Source organism: Xyrauchen texanus, chromosome 49 (genome assembly GCF_025860055.1).
Source record: "Xyrauchen texanus isolate HMW12.3.18 chromosome 49, RBS_HiC_50CHRs, whole genome shotgun sequence".
NCBI lineage: Eukaryota > Metazoa > Chordata > Actinopteri > Cypriniformes > Catostomidae > Xyrauchen > Xyrauchen texanus.
In genome coordinates, this window is record NC_068324.1 from 10,027,485 (window position 1) to 10,048,635 (window position 21,151).

The 21,151-nt window shown below is 37.4% G+C and overlaps 1 protein-coding gene across 7 annotated transcripts in view; it reads left to right on the forward strand.

Moving 5' to 3' along the window:
- The window catches only part of LOC127640466 (F-actin-monooxygenase mical2b-like), a 53,527-nt gene that overhangs the window by 17,619 nt on the left and 14,757 nt on the right, over positions 1 to 21,151 (forward strand). For all 7 annotated transcript variants that reach the window (XM_052123054.1, XM_052123059.1, XM_052123056.1 and 4 more), the window contains exons 2-11: positions 1,384 to 1,725; positions 5,562 to 5,769; positions 8,703 to 8,819; positions 9,786 to 9,887; positions 13,815 to 13,970; positions 14,954 to 15,054; positions 17,979 to 18,236; positions 20,087 to 20,202; positions 20,326 to 20,452; positions 20,531 to 20,618. In XM_052123054.1, coding sequence (XP_051979014.1) covers positions 1,462 to 1,725; positions 5,562 to 5,769; positions 8,703 to 8,819; positions 9,786 to 9,887; positions 13,815 to 13,970; positions 14,954 to 15,054; positions 17,979 to 18,236; positions 20,087 to 20,202; positions 20,326 to 20,452; positions 20,531 to 20,618 — 1,537 coding nt within the window. In that variant the 5' untranslated portion in view covers positions 1,384 to 1,461. The remainder of the gene's footprint in view (positions 1 to 1,383; positions 1,726 to 5,561; positions 5,770 to 8,702; positions 8,820 to 9,785; positions 9,888 to 13,814; positions 13,971 to 14,953; positions 15,055 to 17,978; positions 18,237 to 20,086; positions 20,203 to 20,325; positions 20,453 to 20,530; positions 20,619 to 21,151) is intronic.

Below are 21,151 nucleotides of genomic sequence, written 5' to 3' on the forward strand. Positions count from 1 at the left end.
TCAACTGTAAATAATGAATAAACACTTTTTTTATTTAGAACTATGTTAACTCTATTTCACACTAAATTTTAACATATAATGATATTAGAAAATAGAAAATAATATTGTATGCTAAATGGTAGATAGCAGTTTCTTCTGATTTCTGTTTAGTCATCAAATTTTATTACTTTATTTGCACATGAAGAAATATGTATATATATTAGGAAGTAGTCCATCAACCATGAATGGCATGTGCGCATTATCGATCGCATTTTCTCAAAAAATAATCAAACCAATTGCACATACATTGCATAGTGAATATAACATTTTACTTTCAGTGCACATGCAGATCCAGTGCAAGCAGCAGCAATCTACTGACTGTTTAAACAACCTGGATCACCTGCTTGGATTGTCACAGACTTAGTCATTGATTTGTGAATCAGAGGAACTTTTGATTCTGATCCTGAAGTTTTGATTCCGGCTAATAGAATATGTGCTTCAGAGGAATTTATTAGATGAGCGCTTGACAGGAAGAAAACACTGGATTTTTGTGAGGTTCGTGAATTTCATCCATTTAAACGAGATAACTGCATATTTGCAGACAGTTATATGATATTAGTTTTATTGATATTTTCTTTTTATCATTAGACAAGACAGTTAAAAGTTACAAGGAACTGTTGTACATGAAACAGTTGAGCACTTCAACATTATGAGCTGAAAATCATCATCATCATCTGCCGCGGCTCTGATATGCGGACCATTTAAATGACACTGTGCTGCACATGGTCTATTATTGTAGTAACGCGATGGGCATATAACAACAAAATGAACTGTGACTGGTCGTTTACATGTCTCAGTTGCTTCACATGCAAGCTGGTGATTCTCAGTGCCCTTAAGAAAAAGAATCGGCAAAATAGGAAAAATTTATCGGCCTGTGCGATTTTTACAAAATCTGAATATCTGCCTCGGCAATATATTGGTTGACCACTACTCCGTATGCATCATGAAGATAGTTGAACAAATTTTCAGATTGTGCAGAACTGTAATCTAGGCAAAGGGTGGTTGCTTTAAAGAAGATAACATGATTTACATTTTCGGTCACTACAGAATTCCCACATTGATTATTATCATTTTAAAGTGTGGAAATTAAGATTAATAATAAAGAATGAGTGGGTGTTTCCAAACGTTAAACGCCGTTTAATCAAGATCATTTACCTTTTTATATACAGTTCAAACAACTTCAACAGACTGCAATTACTATTTTGTCATTATACTGCACTGTATAGACATGTATAAGATGTATTTCACATACAGTTGGCTGATTGGAGATTATGGATCAAAGTTTATGGCACTTTTTCCTGGTGTAGAAACAAATAAAAACTGGTTTTCGTTTTCATCTTCCAGTCTTGAAAAGGAATGCCAGCCTCAACAACCCCTTGAATCTCCTGCCATCAGAGGGAGAGGGTGACAGAAAACGGAGGGATGGAGGAGACGGAGGATGAGCGGGCATCTCAGGCCAGCCAGCTGTTTGAGAACTTTGTGCAGGCCACCACCTGTAAAGGAACCTTACAGGCCTTCAGCATCCTCTGCAGACAGCTTGAGCTGAACCCCACAGACTACAGAGTTTTCTATAGCAGTCTGAAAGCTGCAGTCACCTACTGGAAGGCTAAAGGCCTCTGGGACAAACTGGACAAGAGAGCGAGCCACAAGGAGTACAATAAGGGCAAAGCTTGCGTGGACACCAGGGTAAGTCTATGTAGAACTCTGCATTTGTACAGCCATTCCGAATCGAGAAAGCCTTTTAAATTCCAATTCAATGGATTTTAATTCAATTTGAATTGAGGTCGCAAAAGAATGGAGAAGTGGAATTAAAATGTCCAAATATTTGTTGTATAATTGTCTTTAGGAGAAGTATCTCAAATTAACTAAAATACAGAATTAATGGACTGGAATTTTCTGAGGTTTATTATTATTAGAACACTTGTGTGGTTATACTGTGGGATGAGCAGCCATATCACCTGTAGCTCAAGACTGGTTGCCCACTGAAGCTAAGCAGGATTGAGCCTGGTCAGTACCTGGATGAGAGACCACCTGCACAAAACCACGGTTGCTGCTGGTAGAGGGGTTAGTGAGGCCAATAGGGGGTGCTCAACCTGCAATCTGTGTGGACCTAACACCCTTGTATAGTGACTGGGACACTGTGCTGTAAAAAGGAACTGTCTTTCGGATGAGATGTTAAACCGAGGTCCTTACTATCTGTCGTCATTAAAAATCACAGGGCATTTCTCATACAAAAGTAGGGGTGTAACCCTGGTGTCCTGGCCAAATATAATATATAATCAAATTTTGAATGTTGTAATTTTTTATAAAGTTATCTGAAAGCAAATAATGGACATTTTGAGGGCTATTTGGCAAAATCTTGTTTTAAAGGTGCTGTGAACGATTTCAGCTCCTCTAATTCCTCGAGACTGAGCTGTTGAATAAGCCACACCCCCTCTTTTCAAAACACTGCATGCCAAAGATACCAAAAAGAGCTTTGTTGAGTGCAGAATGTCAATTGCCTGATTAAAAACATCTCTGCTACTTGTGTAAACTAAAGAGATTTGAAATTGCTCTCACCAGCAACTAATTTTGTACAATTAAGAACATGTTTTAATATCCACATGTTTTTAGTCAAAGCACTTTGACTAATCTCTTCTCAAATTGTTTATGGCTTTATTGGTCTTGTATTCATTCTGTATTTTACTAAATGAAAGAGGAAATGATGGCTGTTTTGGATCAGCATCATACAATTTTAGCAATTTTTCCACTGCAGTTAACCAGTGGATTTAGGGGTCAAAGTTTAGGCTACAACTCTCAAGTCTGTTTTTAGACTCAGCAAAGTCTCTTGTTTTTTTCTGTAAAATTGCTCTACTAAAAGACTATGTGTCTTATTCTCATTGTAGGTATGATTTGGTAATGCCTTAACACATGATAGTAGCATGATCTGTTTGCCACGCTGCCATGCTAAGCTAATCAGGGTTAACATAATTATAGAGAGCGCAGATTGTCTTGCTTCTGAAACGATGTCTCATTTACAGTGTTACTATAGAATCAGGGTGATTCTTAAAGTCAATGTGAAATGCCATTCGCGTCCCGAGTGAATTTAGTTGTTCAACAACAACAGACGTAGGATGGGACTTTTTATGCATTTAAAAATTTAATTAATGGTGAAAGGGGGCATTACATAGCAGAGTGGAGCCAAATGGTTAGAGGGAGGGGTTTCGTGACATCATCAGAAAAGCAGCATTTCAGAAGCAAAGCAAATTACTTTTTGATTAAAGATTGCAAAGGTGAGTTTGTTTTTGTTTTTTTGCGCATTACAAAAGCTATACTAAAAGTAGAGATTAAGTGATTTTATTTATTTTAATGTATATGCGTACTTCATTGACCTTTTAAATAAGAATGTCTGAAAGTTTGCTCCATTGGCCATCCCAGGTGCCACCCCAAAATATTCAATATGATTGGCCAGCTCCAAAGTCGGAGGTGGGCATTCAATACCGCCAGACAGAACCTAGTTTACAGGTAATTAGGTGGACTCACAAAAAGAGCGCGTACAGTCATCCAAAATGAAATATGGCTTGAACACGCACTATACGTTGTGCAACATTTCATATCCACGTGAAAGCGACCACTGAAGCGCACCTGTGAAGCGGGCTTGATTAAGTCAGGTGAGGGAGCATTTCAATATAAACAAAAGTTCCATTCACTCCAAACACTACACAACATACAAACACTATAAGTGAACAGACCTGGACTCTCAAAAATTCCTTTTCTGCCCTGCCAGCTGACAAAAACAGTAATGCAGTAAAATAATTCTTCATATTACTAATTTATCATATTTTTCTGACTAAAACTCATTTATGTGTGTATAACATCTGTGTGCATTATACTGTCATTTTTGTTTAAACGTGAGGATAGCTTGTTTACTTGCAAGGAAAACGGTTTTAATGTCAAATAAATGTAAGTAGGCTAAATGCATTAACAACGTAAAAACATCTTATAGCATTGTTTAATTAAATCCTATTACATTTGGCAGTCCCAATAAATGGTAATACTGAGTGAAATTCAGGACAATGTATAGCCTAGATCTATGATAAGAAATATCATAAATATCATCTTTGTCACAAAACAATATCCTACTTGATAGAATTACATCGTGCCATTGTATCTTTATCTCTCCAAAATTGCACACAACTACCATGTGTTCAGTGTGAGGAGATGCACTGTTCTTAACAAGAGAGTAACCATGTTTTAAGAGATGCTTACATTTAGTCGTTAATCAGACATTTTATCCAAAGTGACGATTGGTGAATTGTTTTTCAATCTAAGATGTTACTGTGCTTATAGTATGAATTTTTAGGACTGCCAGATTTGCGTTGGCCCATTTTCAGTTTGTACTGTACTCTCCTGGTGGTCTTCCATGCTTGAGAGACTGAGTTTAATCCTTCAGCTTGGCTTTTAAATCCAAGTTCAGCTTCTGTTAACACTTCTCTAATTTCCTGTTAACAGGAAACCTGGACAGACCATCAATAAAATACACTGAGATAAAGACTGATGGCAGAAATGGTAGCTTCCATATAAAGAACATATTAATTTGGTTGCAAAGAACAGAAGTAGGTCTGTGTGAACGAGAACATATAGTACATCACATTCAAGGGTTTACAATATGACTGTGCTTTGTCAAATCAGTAAAACATTTACTATTAAAATACATTTAAATAAATTAATTACATGTTTCAGTTCTATGAATGGTGGCATCTCAAAGGGATTTTTTCAGTGAACATACCTTAAAATTATATAAACATCTGACAGTTTTTTGCAGTTTTTGTGTTCAATGGTATATTCTCTCCAACGTTTCATTCATACACACTCTTACAATTAGAAGCTCACAATAAAAGTGCAAAAAACTGCTTTCCCACTTTATTACTGGCTGTAATCCAGCCTTTTATGGATATGTCATTGTAGATCCTATATATGGACAATTAAACCTCAGCAATTATCAATGATTTTTATCTATTATTTTTATAGAAAGTACAGTACCTAGCACTACAAGTATCGCCATTGGTGAATTTAATTACAGTTATAATCCCTGGACTATTGTGACAGACAAGTAGAGACATCTGCCTGTTTTTGCACACCGATAAAGCAGTCTGGATACACGGCGTCATTTCTGTCCTAACATTTAAAAATTATATACAGCACCTATTGGTAAATTCTTGGTTTGAACTTGCTTTGCTCAGGGCTTGATGTGACAAGTTAAGTAGTTTTATGGGAAGAATGAAATCATTCAGTTTGATTTAAGCCAATTGAGCCCACTCTATTGGTACAGTTAAAAACTGAGAGAGAAAATTGGGTAATTTTGTCTTTGCTTTTGTTGGAAGTCCTTTCACTTTTAGCAGCTCTCCAAAGAAAGAAAAGCTTGTTTGAAGTGCCGTAAGCACTTAAGTACATCCCAGAACAGTTTGTTGGCCACATTTGTAAAAATTCTGCTCTTGATGAACTTCTGACCTTTTAATTGTTACCATGTGCTGTTTCCACAGTGTTTCATTATTGGTGGTGGCCCCTGTGGCTTTCGGACTGCTATAGAATTAGCCTTGCTGGGGGCCAAGGTGGTAGTGATTGAAAAGAGGGACACCTTCTCCAGGAACAATGTTCTGCACCTTTGGCCTTACACCATCCATGACCTCAGGAACCTTGGAGCTAAGAATTTCTATGGGAAGTTCTGCGCCGGATCTATAGACCACATCAGTATGTCTCACCTGTTCTAACCAGGAACAATATTTTAAAGGGATAGTTCACCCAAAAAAGACAATTAATGGCACATATCATATGTCGTTTCAAAGCTGTATGACTTTTTCATATTTCTGTGGAAATCAAGAGTTAAGCAGAATGTTGGCATCAGTCACCATTTACTTTAATTGCATTGGAAAAAAAGATGCTGTGAAAGTGAACGTTGACAGAGACCAACATTCTACCCTAACATCTCTTTTTTTGTCCCACAGAACAAAGTTATACAGGTTTGAAACAACAAGAGCGTGAGTAAATGTCAGCACAGTATTTAATTATTGGGAAAACTATAACTTTAATTACAACACGCTAATAACTTCTTGAATGTGTTTGTATCCTATTCCCTATCAATACCCTCACTTGACATGTAGAGACACCATAACATGAGAATTAGATATGATTTCACAGTAGGAACCTAGCCAAAGACATGTCCTACATCTTCCTGTTATGATAGATGTTGTAATCACATGCAAGGATCTGTGTATGTGCCTGCATGGAGAGATTCTAAGTTTTGACAGTCTGACGTTGTATCTCTTTCAAGCTCTGCCAACCCATCACATTGTAAGTCTGATATATTCTTTTATATGGTCCCAGAGATAACATGAGACCAGCCCAACCAAAGGAGATGTAAAAAAATTGTCTAGACAGGATTATGCAAATTGTTTCCCCTGCTTTTCTCTTAGAGCATAGAGTGGCCCGATGCCAGATAGCAACCAATATCTTCTGTCTCTCAGTTTCCATGTCTGAAGGCCTATTCACACCAAGTCCAAACGTTTGAATAGGAACAATGCATTACTATGGCACTATTCACATCGGGTCTGACAAATCGTCCGCCGACAATCTGAAGGTTTTTTTTTTCTTTTCTTCGGACTGCGATGAAACAAGTTTTGTCATTTTTACAGAATCACTGCTCATTCCAGCGTGTTGGTGGTGATAATCAACTGGCAAACACCGGCAACACGCAAACCATTTGCTAACTTTTAATTTGACATTGAGAAAAATAAAAGAAACAAATACTTAATTAAAAAGAGCTGGATGTTCTTGTTGAGGAAATTACTGCAAGGAAAAATTTCTCCTTGGGAAGCTTGATAATTATATCACGTCAGATAGTAAGAGGTGGGTAAATGGGAAAAGGTGGCGGAGACCGTCTCCGCTGTGCCCAACTCCTATAGGGATGTGGATAGGGGGTTAAAAATAAAGTCTCCGCTTTCTAATGTATAATTATTGTGTTTCTATGAACTCTAAAGATCTCAGAGAGAGCGCCATATGCAGCATGATTGTTCACCACATTAAGAAGCTTCAAAACAACATTGTTGTTTGAATTTGGTGATAACATTTACATAGTTAATGTTATCACCAGTGGTGGCTCAGTGGTTGAGGCTCAGGGTTACTGACCAGAAGGTCAGGGGTTCAAGCCCCAGCACCACCAAGATGCCACTGTTGGGCCCTTGAGCAAGGCACTTAACTCCAAGTTGCTCTGGGGGGATTGTTTCGGTCTATAATAAAATTTCAACATAAACCGCCCACTGCGATTTCAGATTCGATGTGAAAAACCCAGTAAATTAATTAAACATCTTACCTTTTAAAGATTTAAGACAACTGTGAGGCTATCCTAAATTTAAGATGTTATTTACCACGACTTAAGAATTTTTTTTTCTTTTTTTTTTTAAGAGAATTTGAATGCTGAAGATAAGATAAAAAGATAAGAACTTTCTTAAGAAGTTTATTTGGAAATACAAAATATGAAAAGTTACAAATTAAGAAGAAAGTGGTAGTTAAGCAGAATCAGTTATGTCAAATCAGGTAAATAAATGCTTTAACAGCAACAACCTACTGTTTAGGGGTGAAATGTTTTTTCGTAATGGTCCCAGCATGAGTAGATCTTTCGTCTGCAGTTCGTCTCGCAAATTTGTCAGGGAATTCAGTTTCTGCAGTAAGAGCCCCCCTTTAAATTCATAAGACTGATTCAAACTCATTTAAATCTGATTCATTGAAAGAATCAGCTCATAAGTGTCATTTGTTTGTGAATCAGGCTGCACTGATTTTTGTCTTTTTTTTTTGTTTTTTTGTTGTTGCATGCCACCAGCGACAACACAATAGAAAGACGTTGTCTACTTATTTTCTTTATAATATATTAATATTTCACAGTACCCAGTCTTTGTATCACAATCAATTCAGACTCCAAAGCCACTCAATATAATTTATTTTGCTGTTGCACTGTAGATTTAGCAAAAAAGAGGAAACGCTGCCTAAATGTATCTTCTTCGTATAATGAGCACCAGCTAAGCTCCCTGCCTAAATGTTTAAATAACATTCCTCATAAGAGTTCAAAGTCATGAATCAAACCATCCAGCTCCTACGTAGATAAATTGCAACATTATAAACTTTGATTTGAGGCAAAAAGAATTCCAATAAAATTGAACAAAAAGAGAAAGGCACAAGACGAATAAAACAAGTTAAAGAAATAGAGAAATTTCAAACTATTGATTTAAAGTTGCTGATTATAAGTATAAAACCAAAGGTAACATTTTATGCAAAATTCTCAGATATTTACTAAGATACAAGTAGTTTAATGGTGTAGTTCAGAGCTCTTTTGGTGCACTTTGTTTGCCGTGATTCTCTGATTGGTGGATCTGTTCACTTCAGTGTTATAGGTAGTGTTGTTCTTTAGCTGGAATTCCTCTTAAACGCATCTAACGACTGATAGCTTCAACAGCAGTATATACCATCAATGAACAACCTCGGAGCTCACGGTTATTGTTAAAAATCGATTTGCCGATGGTGAAAATGACTAGCATTTTTACTTATTTATTTGGGCTTGTGTCCAAAACCAGCAATAGGTCATGGCAAGATTATTTCCTAGTGGATTTCATGTGACTTCCTTCTATTTTCAGGCATTCGTCAGCTGCAGCTCATGCTCTTAAAGATCGCTCTGATTGTTGGGGTGGAGGTACATGTCAATGTGGAGTTTGTCAAACTTCTAGAGCCGCCTGAGGACCAAGGCAGTAATGGTAATTGACCAATCAGCAGTCAGTTTTCTTGCATGCCATTGAAATAGGTTTTTCAGAGATCAGTATACAGTGCACTGTAGTTTTGAGTACTTCATATCATTGTCAGCAAGCTTTTCTTGCTTCTGTGGACAGGATTCAGAGGACAGTAACATGTATCTTATGTAAGATTGTCCCTGTGGTTGGCACTGCATTGAACACTGTGTCCTTAGCTCACATTTATTGTTCATCGTGGAACCTGATATATCTGAGGCACTCCAAGCCAACATAACAGAACCCATGCAGCCATAACAAAATAACAAATTATATCAGCCATCTCTACTTGTTTTCTTTACACCTCAAGATACCATGTAAGAAATCACATGATCTGGAAAGGATGACTACTCATTTAGCTGGTAATCATGAACTTCCGTCTAATGTCTTAACACTTTCTTTTGCCACATGCATAAACAAAATACACATGCATGCACATAGGTTTTGTTTTAAGAATGTCATCACAGACAAATGAAAGTATTGTTATGTAGTTTAACACACCCATTGGCCTAACACTGTTTAAATGTCAAACTACCAAGAGATTGTTGCAACTTCTTACTTCAAGTTCCTAGTGGATTTATGGAAGTATATATATAGAGCAAGTGTCATTGGGTTCTATAGCACCCCTCCAGCTATACATTTTTGGTCAAAAAAAGCACCATTGGCTAAACGTCAAATTATAGAGGTGTTAAACATGGATAGAACGCAAAGGATGTATTTTCCGATACATAAAGCTGTTCTCCAGTATCTGAAAAGCCTACCTGATGAATGGCCACTTTAAACATGGCATAGTGATTCGTTTGGACCTATTGGTACAAAGCAAACTGAGCTGGTAATGCTCTACAACTGTCATAAACAAAAGAAAGGGCAACCTAAGTTTGTTTATAGTCTGATGAGTCCCTTGTGAATTTAACCAATTGGGTGTGTGCATTTCAGGGCCAGGATGGACGGCTGAGATCCGCCCATCTGATCACCCAGTCTCAGATTATGAGTTTGATGTGATAATTGGAGCAGATGGTAGGAGAAGCACGCTTGATGGTAAGCATGTAGTAAATTACTATAAGTGTTTTTACCAAACATTGTATCTAAATAGGATGTAGACTTACAGCTGATAGTTCTTGATCAAATTTGGTGCTTGAACTCGTGACATTTTACTGATGGAACACATCCGCTGGAAGTTATTTATGGTCTTGTTTGACTCAACAAGGGTTTACACAGTGAGAGCAATGGTACAGGTGATATCACACAGAAGAGAAGCTTCACTAACTGAAGAAGAGGTAACATGCAAAACAGCAGAGTAAGCTCTAAACAGATATCAAAGATGATCAAGAGCAAATACAGACAGGTAAATAAACAGTCCTTGTGTGAGACTTGACAATGAAGTGGCGTGAAGGTGAGTTATTTATGCAGGCAGTCATGAGCGAGTGAATTGAGTGCAGGTGCGGTGAATTACAAATCGGGTGGTGAGGAGTGGAGGGATGAGGAAGGTGCAGAGCCCGAGGGAGGCGTGACAATGACAACGTTTTCACACATACCTGAATTCGCTGTCGGCACAGCCGATGAATTCAGATATTGACCCTTTGTTTCTTTCGATGGTCCGAAATCCTCAGGGGTAAAATGTTTACCGCACACCCTCCAATATTTGAGAGAATGTAAGGGGTGTATCGATATCCAGGTTATAGAAATGGCTTTTATTCCATAATTTGGCTCAAGCATAATACAAATTAAGCTAAAAGGCCTTAAATGGTTAGTTAAGCCAAAATGCTCTCATCATTTACTCATTCTCATGCTGTCCCAGATGTGTAAGACTTTTTCTTTTGCTGAACACAAATTAAAATTTTTAGAAGAATGTCTCAACTTTGTAGGTCCTTTCAATCCAGGTGAATACTGGCCAGAAATTTGAGCTCAAAAAAGCATATCAAGTCGGTTGGCCAGTTGGTTTTGGCTCAGAACAGACCAAAATGTAACTCCTTCTGTTTTTCACTACTTCTTGACAGCAGTCTCCTTGGTGATCATGATTTCAAGCTTGATTACACTTCTTATAGTGCCATCTAGACAAAAGTGCCATCTCTGCGTCAAGCACTAGGAAGTGTAATTTAGCTTGAAATCATGATCATGCCTAGAGACTGCAATGGGAAGATGTACAGTGAAAATGAGTTAGATTTAGTTTTTTTCTCACCCAAAACCAAATGGGTCACTTCAGAAGACATTGATTAAATCACTGGAATCTTATGGATAATCTTTATGCTGAATTTAGCTTCAAAGTTTTGTCCAACATTCACTTGCATTGTATGAACCTACAGAGCCGAAATATTATTTTAAAAATCATAATTTGTGTTCAGCAGAAGACAGAATGTCATACACATGTGGGATGGCATGTGGGAAAGTAAATGATGAGAGAATACAATTTTTTGGGTGAACTATACCTTTAACATGCTCGCTCACTCGAGTTCACACGAGTGAACTCTTTGACAGGAAGTTTTCCATCTAGTCACAGGAGGGGTGGAACGGCACTCCTTTCATTGCTTCCTGCTGACACAGCTTGGAATGCTAGCTTATTGAATTTTTTGTTGTTTTATAAATAGTATGTGGAACCCCACTTAATTTGTTTCATCGCATGAGCTCATAACGTGGCATTTGTAATTCAGCAAGCTGTGTCCAGCTACCGTCTTGGAAATAAAAACTATTCTGAAGCATTTTAATCCAATTTTGTGTTTATAAATCTGTTAACATTTGGCAGTCTGGTCCAATGAGGCAGGAACGTGATGTTAAAAGAGTAACAAAAAATGTTGGTTATTACTATCTGGTTCATTTATCAAACTGGAAAAGGTAGGTCAAGTCAAGCAGATTGCATTTTTGCAAATTTAGGTCATCAGAATTTTCAAAGCATACAGGAAATGTGCATACTGTGAATGGTATAATACCATATACTGCTGAAATAATAATAGTAGTACGCTATTACACGGTGTGGTGGTCAGGGCCATATTAAGGTCCTGGGCCCCGGGGCCTATAGTTTCGCTGGGCCCCTGTCATTCATCAGCGCGGGTTGGGGTTTCACTTGATGATCATGTGCTACATGGATGGGTTTAGCCATTGTGCACCCTCTTTGTGTTTACGTACGTGCCTCCCGCAGAATGCGTTTACATATGCGCCCTCCTGAGAACTTCGACAGGAAAATATCATGACTGGGGAACTAACAATGAACTATTGTATTTTTATTTACTAACATTAACCAAGATTAATAAATGCTGTAAAAAATATATTGTTCATTGTTTGTTTATGATACGTAATGCAGTATCTGATGTTAACAAATGGAACGTTAATGTCAAATGTTTCCGACTCTTGCACTAAGCATAATAAAACATTGAAACTTGTTGTGCCAAATTGCACCCAAGCTTGTGAGAAGGACCAAACTGCTTGTTAACGGAGAAACGTCATGTGATTATTGTGGGTTAGAGGTGATAAACGAATGCTTGTCGTGTGTCTGCTTCCATGAAAGGAAAAGATAATATTGGTGCTATCACACAAGAGGGTGCAAAGACTGTCTTACGTAACTATTTTTGTGAAAACACTTTTGTTTTGCACAGGTATCAATTAGGCAAAACAGCCTACATTTTGGACCTGAAGGACTATTTTTTTTCTTGTCAGTATGCTGCATTAGCAATTAAATTATCTGTTGATTGCTATTGACGTGTTTACCTTTTAAGAACATTGCACCTACAGCAGTATCTTATAATCAATGTCAGTAATATATTTTCTAGAATTAATGGATATCGTTGGATATTAAAAACTATTCCTATTGGGTAACCACTCTCATGTTCTGTTTTTTCTTTTTTTTTTTTTTTTATTATTATTTTGTGTTAAACTAGATTTTTATATTTTCTGAAGGTGGATGAATGCCATAATGCTGGGCTGTTCTGGGAAGTTACCAGACCTTTGCTATTGGCCAATAAGGTGGTTGCTTACTGGCCCAAGTCAACAGACTCCCTCCCCTTGCCTTTTCTCATCACTTTTCTTTTCTCATCATTTACACACCCTTATGCCGTCCCAGATATGTGTGACTTTCTTTCTTCAGCAGAACACAAATTAAGGTTTTTTTAGACTAATTTCTCAGCTCTTTTGGTCCAAACAATGCAAGAGAATGGGTGCCAACATTTTGAAGCTCCAAAAATAACACAGGTTAGCATAAAAGTAATCCGTATGACTCCAGTGGTTAAATCAAAGACTTCAGAAGCGATTTGATAGGTGTGAGAAACGGATCAACATTTAATTCAATTTTTACTATAAATTCTCCTCCCTGCTTAGTTAGACTGCACTTTAACTTTCACTTTCTTTTCTTGTGTTTTTAGTGATTTCACATTCTTCATGCATATGCCCCCTACTTGGCAGGAAGAAGGATTTCAAGCAAAAATGTACTTAAATATTGATCTGTTTCTCACTCACACCTATAAAATCACATTAGAAGATATGGATTAAACCACTGGAATCATATGGAATACTTTTATGCTGCCTTCATGTGATTTTTGGAGTGTAAACATTTTGGCACCATTCCCTTGCATTGTATGGACCTACAGAGCTGAAATATTCTTCTAAATATATTAATTTGTGTTCTGCAGAAGAAAGTCATACACATCTGGGATGGCATGATGGGGAGTACATTTTTGGGTGAACTATCCCTTTAAATGCAAGTCTATAGGAGTTGTGTTGCCTGTTTTATCATCTATCAGGTAAAAATGGTAAGTTCCCAAGAAAAGTTGTAGCATAAATAGGCCGCACAATTTGAGATCTCATTCATGTCCGTAGCACAGACCGTGTTGGATTACGAAACTACTTTTTTTCTCAGTGATTCAATTAAATGGATCTTTACAATACATATTTTTGAAAGCAGATTTGCAGAATAGAAAACAAAACTGGAAAAATATTAGAAATTACTTTACAATATTAAATGTGCTTATTACACTGCAGGCTTTAAGAGGAAGGAGTTCAGAGGAAAATTAGCCATCGCCATCACGGCAAACTTTGTCAATCGCAACACCACTGCAGAGGCCAAAGTGGAGGAGATCAGTGGCGTGGCCTTCATCTTCAACCAGAAGTTCTTCCTGGAGCTGAAGGAGGAGATGGGTATGGTGAAACTTGCAGCCTCTTGCAACAAACACCTTAAAGGGATAGTGAACCCAAAAATGAAGGTTTAATATTGATCTATTTCGCACCCACACCTATCATATCTCTTCAGAAGTTATGGATTTAACCACTGGGGCCATATGGATTTCTTAAATGTTGCCTTTATGTCCTTTTTGGACCTTCAGAGTTCTGGTCACCATTCACTTGCATTGTTATGACCAACAGAGATGAGATATTCTTCTAAAAATCTTTGTGTTCCACAGAAGTAAGAAAGTCATTCATAACTGGGATGGCATGACTTTGAGTAAATGATGACAGAATTTTCATTTTGGAGTGAACTATTTCTGTAAAGGTGTTAAAGATGTCCTTATTTACTCAACATCATTTTGTTCGAAACCAAGCAGTTTTTTCAGCGGAGCACAAAAGGGGTGTTGGGCAGAATAATAGCCTCATTCACCATTCACTTCCATAGCATCTTTTTTTTCCATACAATGAAAGTGAATGGTGACTCACTAACAACATAAATAACATAAAGGTGAGTAAATGATGACAGAATTTAGATTTTTGAGTGCACTAACACTTAAGGGGTCCTTAACCAGTACTGCAATGATCCTCTTGTTCTCTAGGACACATAATAATAGTAAAATACTCAGCAAACCTAGCAATGTTCTGCCTACTGCATTGTTTATAAATGGTGACATGCTCCTAAATTATTTTTAAATCCAAAATGCATCATAATTAAAATGCTGAAACATAAGTAACATCAGTGTGTAATACTCCCCTCCTAAAAGTTAGAGGTGTGAAAAACTGGACCGTATTCTTCCTACACAGTCATAATTTGGAATAGTCTCATCAAAGTTAATGATAGAGCGCTATTCATCTTATCCAATTCATAATACAGCATTAATAAAATTGTCATCCATTGTGGAAACACTTGTCATTTGCACAAACACACTAATGGATCTCATTTGTCTTTTGTACAGGGATTGATTTGGAAAACATTGTCTATTACAGAGACAACACACACTACTTTGTCATGACTGCAAAGAAACAAAGCTTGCTGGAGAAGGGAGTGATCATCCATGTAAGTCGTGTGTTCTAGTGTAAATCACAGTAGTTCATGATGGCATTTTATGACCATCCCTTCAGAAGTCCAATCTTTACTATGGTTGTGTTGAACATGTTTGACCCCTTTATGGGACCAAAAAAGGATTATAGGGTGAATTGAAGGGGTTGCTCTGGTTGGAAGAGATAAAGGATCTGAACAGTGAATAGTGCCTAGCTGGTTCCACTTTTTCCCTCACCAACTCTTTGAAACAATGACAGTTTAATGAAACCTACCGAGTAACATTAGTCACAGCTATTGGCTGGAACAGGTAGTGTTCAAAGTGAGGGCTTAAAAACCCAGCCAACGTATCTGCCAACCGGTTGTTTCTGCGGTGAACTAAATGAACCCACAAGTGGTAATCTACCACAGTCAGCAGCCACTGCTTTTTATCACAGACAGACGGATTACTGGCTGAACAAAGTCAAGTGAAACGTGTGAATCTTCAAAAACCATCTTTGACTTCGGACAATATATCAGGGGCTTTAGCCCACGAGGCCCCCCTCACAGTACCACCTGGTGAACCTCACAAAACCTGTCAAGAACATTTCAAAGTCATATTTCACCCCAAAATCAAAAGGAAAAAGAGTGTATACTCTCTTCTGAAAGAAGATCAACTATATTCTTCTGAAAGATAATTAATGCAACAAAAATGTCATTCTCATTTCTTAAAAATACATGTATGTATGTATATATTTACTACACTGACGCACCATGATCCCTACAGGAAAAACTGCTTCGAAAAGGGACTAAATGTCTAATTTCACATGCTAAAATGCTTTTTTTTTTTTTCTTTTTTTTTAGGGCTTGGGTCAGTATAAGTCTAATAATTGTAATTAGCCTAGTTTGAAAACAGTCAAAAACTTTGGGAGGTCCCCACCATTATGTAAAATAAATTGTGTGTGTGTGTGTGTGTGTGTGTACATGCCCTATAGTAACCATTAGCATAACGAAGATGATTATTTGATCTCTCAAAAGCATTAGAGAGAACTATTTCATGTTTATTTTGAAAAGAAACTCTATCAGGAAGCCCTGTGTCGGCCTCTGTGTCAGATGTAATTTCTTAGACGGTGATACAGGATATTGCAGCTGAGTGATTGAAGTTCTTTATAGTGTTTAGAGTTCATCTGAAGTCTTAAACTCTCTCACCCTAGACAACGGCCTTGGGCAAGCTAAGTGGAAATGGCAAAAGTCCTGATGATGAAACCCTACTCGTTACTCCACCATACTGATGATGTTGCTCTGTAATCCTCTTAAAATAAGCTGCTTGTTGCATTGAAATATGCCCCATTGTTTTCAAATGCTTTGATTGGAACGTTTGTGATTAGATAATAATACCTGGAGACGTTAGCTGCAGTTATGAACAGTGGCACCAACAAGTGTTTGGAAACTAAAACCAGACTTACAAATGTATGAATGCAATTGCATTCTGTTAGAAAATATTAAACCAAGTGGCCTCTATTTTTTTTTAAGAAAAATAGCACAAACACTTGTCATGCTAAATATTTAACAAAAAAAAGTTTGTTAGGTTGTAACCCTTGTGTTGTTCATTTTGTGCTAACACATTTTGTGTTCCCGGTCACTAAAGTGTCTCATATTGCATGTATCACAAGATAAGATATTGCATTTTATCAACTTGTTTTTGTAGTAATTATGACAGGTTTTGTTCTCCTTTTTAACTCTAAAAAATATAATATATATATATATATATATATATATATATATATATATATAATTATTAATAAAAGGATTTATTGAACTGAGCTTATGTGGGGGGCACGTACTGCTGATAGAAATAAATAATGAATGATGTGTGTGTGTGTGTGTGTGTGTGTGTGTGTGTACTTTGTGTTTTCAGATACCATATGTGAACAAAGTTAAGGAATATTATTCCAAATTATTTAAAAACAATATAGTGATGGAAAAAAAGTCATCCGGGTCAAAATGACCGGAACGTAAGAGTTAAATTAAATGATAAAACAAAAGATGTTGTTCAACATAATGACAAAAGGTATTTTGGACACTTTATTGTTGTCAAAATCTTCTTTAGACACCTGTGTGAACTCTGAACTGACTTCATACCTTCACTAAAATGACCTTGTGTCCAGTTAGTCAAAAGTCATTTAAAAATGGTGAAAATGTGAAAGTTTTGCCATTTTGTTTTGCAAATGTCACAGGATGTCATTTATAATGCAGTGAGTTCTGTTCCGAAGTGTGCAAATACATTTGGGGGGCCACCGTAATACCTAAAAATAAGAGTAGATGCATAAAACAAATTACTTTTTTTAAAGTATCGGGTTAGGCAGCTGTATGTAGGTGCCATGTTCGTGAGATGTTAAAATACATATGTGCAGTGGGTAGCTCAGCAAGTATTGACGCTGACTACCACCCCTGGTGTCACAAGTTTGAATTCAGGACATACTGATTGATTCCAGCCAGGTCTCTTAAGCAACCAAATTGGCCCAGTTGCTAGGGAGGGTAGAGTTACATGGGATAACCTCCTTGTGGTTATGATTAGTGGTTCTTGCTCTCAATGGTGCACGTGGTAAGTTGTGCGTGGATCGCGGAGGGTAGCATGAGCCCCCAATGCTGTGAGTCTCACGGTCTCATGCACAACAAGCCACATGATAAGATGAGCGGATTGACTGTCTCAGAAGCTGAGGCATCTGAGACTTGTCCTCCGCCACCCGGATTGAGGTGAGTATACGCACCACCACAAGGACCTACTAAGTAGTGGTAATTGGGCATTCCAAATTGGGGACAGCTATAAATGTACCTGCAATTACCTGTTTGCAGTTTCTCATTTCTTTTTCAAATAACATTTTGCTTCTACAGTAAAGTGTTTTTGTCATAATTATATTTGTCCTAAATTGCTAAAAAGGTTTCTACTCTTCATCTGACAGGACTATATTGAGACGGAACGGCTGTTGGCGAGTGACAATGTGAACCAAGAAGCTTTGCTCTCATACGCCCGTGAGGCTGCAGACTTTGGTACAAATTATCAGCTACCCTCATTAGATTATGCAATCAACCACTACGGCCAGCCAGACGTAGCCATGTTTGACTTCACCTGCATGTACGCCTCCGAGAACGCAGCACTGTTGCGGGAAAAGAACGGCCATCAGCTGCTGGTGGCACTGGTTGGGGACAGTCTGCTGGAGGTAGGCAGAAATTATGTTAAATTGTATACAGTATTTGGACAATCAAGCCACACTTAAATGCAAGAATGTAATTCTTAATAAGTATATATACTCATTTTTAATAAGTATAACACATTTTTTTGGTTGCAGTTTATAAAAAAATAGATACATTGTTTAAATTAAGTATTTTGTACTTGAGTACTTAAAGCTACACTATGTAACTTTTATTTCATTATGTTATTAATGAGAGAGTGCAACAACCATCTTCCAAACCATGTCTTTACCCAAATACACTTTGATAAACATATAATAATGATATTATATTATAAATGTTTTATAGTTGTCAGGACGGATTTCTCGGGAAATTGCACACATAAATCATTCACCATACGTGCCACGTCATATCAATACACAGAGACAACAAGATCTAGCTTCTGTAACGCGTGTGTGGGAGTAGCTGAATCTGAAACTTTGTTGTCTCAACGAACGATAAAAATTGACCATGGATCATTCAAAACAGCAAACCTCCAGGGAATCACTTTGTAAAAACAAAGAAACACCGAACAGAGCAGAGTCTACAAGCAAAAAGGGAAAGCGACAGAGTCCATAATAAAACCCGAATCAACATCGGCTTGGCTTTTCAGACATGGCGACAACTCCGAGATCTGAAATTATTTTAAAAGCGACCCAGAGATGGCTTTTTTCTTACTCAACAGGTAAGATATATTATTGATATGGTTTATGTATAGTTGTGTAATCACACACCTGTCACATCTTCACTTACTAGAACACATGTGTATTTTCTTTATACCCTTTAATCCTTTAGTCCTAGGCTTGCCAAGGACATGTGAGTCTTGAAAAGATGTTGCCCACTGGTTGCTAACAATGACAATCTATAATTAGTTACTATCATGGTCTATTTGACCAGAATATCCTGCAGTTACAAAAACTTTTCAGTCGTTATATTTAATATTAACAAACGTTGCCTAACATTTGTAACGTCATTTATTTCAAAACATCCATTTTTCCAATAATTCAAAACAATAGAATAAGATATGGCACTTATCTGCTCTGATGACATGTTTTCAGATATCTGTCTTTCCTTTTATTTATTTGTTCATTCGCTCTAATAAGATGTTTTGTATTTATGTGTACACTGGTGCCTTGAACCACATTCATCCACACAGACGAGCAGAGCCGAACCAAAACAATCTTCTTCCATAAGACACATGTAGTTTTATTTTTTTTTAACTGCTAGAGGGCCAAAAGTGACATAATGTAGCTTTAAGTGTTAAGTATTTTGACACTTTCTGGTTGTCAATCATTAGTGGAACATGTCCATAATTATGAACTACAACTGTAGTTACCCTGCTAGTGCGCCTGTGTGAACTTGTGAGAAACTGATTGCATACATCCACTAGAAATCACCTTGAGACCAGTTGTAATACATTGCAAAAATGGCCAAGAACAGTGAAGTTAGTTCTGGAAAAAGCTGCAGCATCATTTGTTTTCTTTAATAAGTGTGACTTGAGTGTTCAAAAGTGTCCAAATACATTTTGGGGAAACATTTTTCGCTGTATGTTGCCATGTGGTAGACGTATGCAGCACTGAAATGACAAATATGGTCCTCCCTATTGTCTTAGACAATAAGTTTGAAACTTTACTGTATTAAAGCATGCCTAAACCATGTCCAAAATTGAAAACAGGAAGAGATTCAGTTGTTTACTTTTGCTGCAAATACATACTTGATTTTTTCAACATGCCACCTGACTGTAAAATGTATTTTGTTTAGAGTCTTGTGTAAACATGGAGTATTCTGTTTCTAATTTTCTTTGTTTGCTTTTCCCTTTTCTTTATTTCTCTGTCTCCAGCCTTTCTGGCCCATGGGCACTGGATGTGCTCGAGGGTTTCTGGCTGCGTTTGACACAGTATGGATGATAAAGGGATGGACTCAGGGAAAAGACCCCCTTGACCTCCTGTCGGAGAGGTAAGAGGGGATATTCGGTCACCTCTGGCCACTTTAGGAAAAACGTTTTAATTTAAACATAATTGTATGATCCATATTGTTTTTGCTCTTCTCAGTTTTGTCCATTTTGTCCCTTGTTTATAGGGAGAGCATCTATAGACTGCTTCCTCAAACTACTGCCGAAAACGTTTCAAAGAACTTTGAGCAATACACCATAGACCCCGCCACCCGTTACCCTAACCTCAACTCTACCTGTGTACGACCAAATCAGGTGAGACTGATTCCCATAGGTCTGTACACATCTGTTATCAACATCATTCCATAATAAATACTTATATTCTTATCTCAGGTACGGCATCTTTACATTAACGGCGAGCAGGACTCAAGTTCTCTGGAGCTCAGTGGATCACGCAGATCTGTAAACATCTCCAGAAGAGGTATATCTGATTTTGTGCTCCGTACCAAGAAGGTGCCAAATTGACTGTGCTTATTTTTTGTTAGTTCGTTCATTCATTCATGCATGCATGCATGCATTCATTCATTCATTCATTCATCCATTCATCCATCCATCCATCCATCCATCCATCTATCCATCTCTACATCCAAAAAAGTATCCTACAAATTGAACCTACATTGCATAATATATGCCATTTAATTTATTACACATAGCCTAACTATCAAGATCTCATTTAGTTTCATTTTCTTGTCATTTATATCATCAATATAATGTAGTGGTGGCATTGCATCAACTAGCCACCTGATCCATGTTTGTTTTATCCCGGCCTCACCTGGAAGCAGCCCCACAGGAACAATGACTTATCTCTCCACTCACTCAATCAAAGAGGTCATGTTACATGACGAGAGCCTCAGAGTCAACACAAGCATATGTAGACCTTATTTTTGTAAGGCCTTATCACTCTATAACACACTGGAATGGCACGTCATGCGTGTTACTCTGCTACATGCTCCC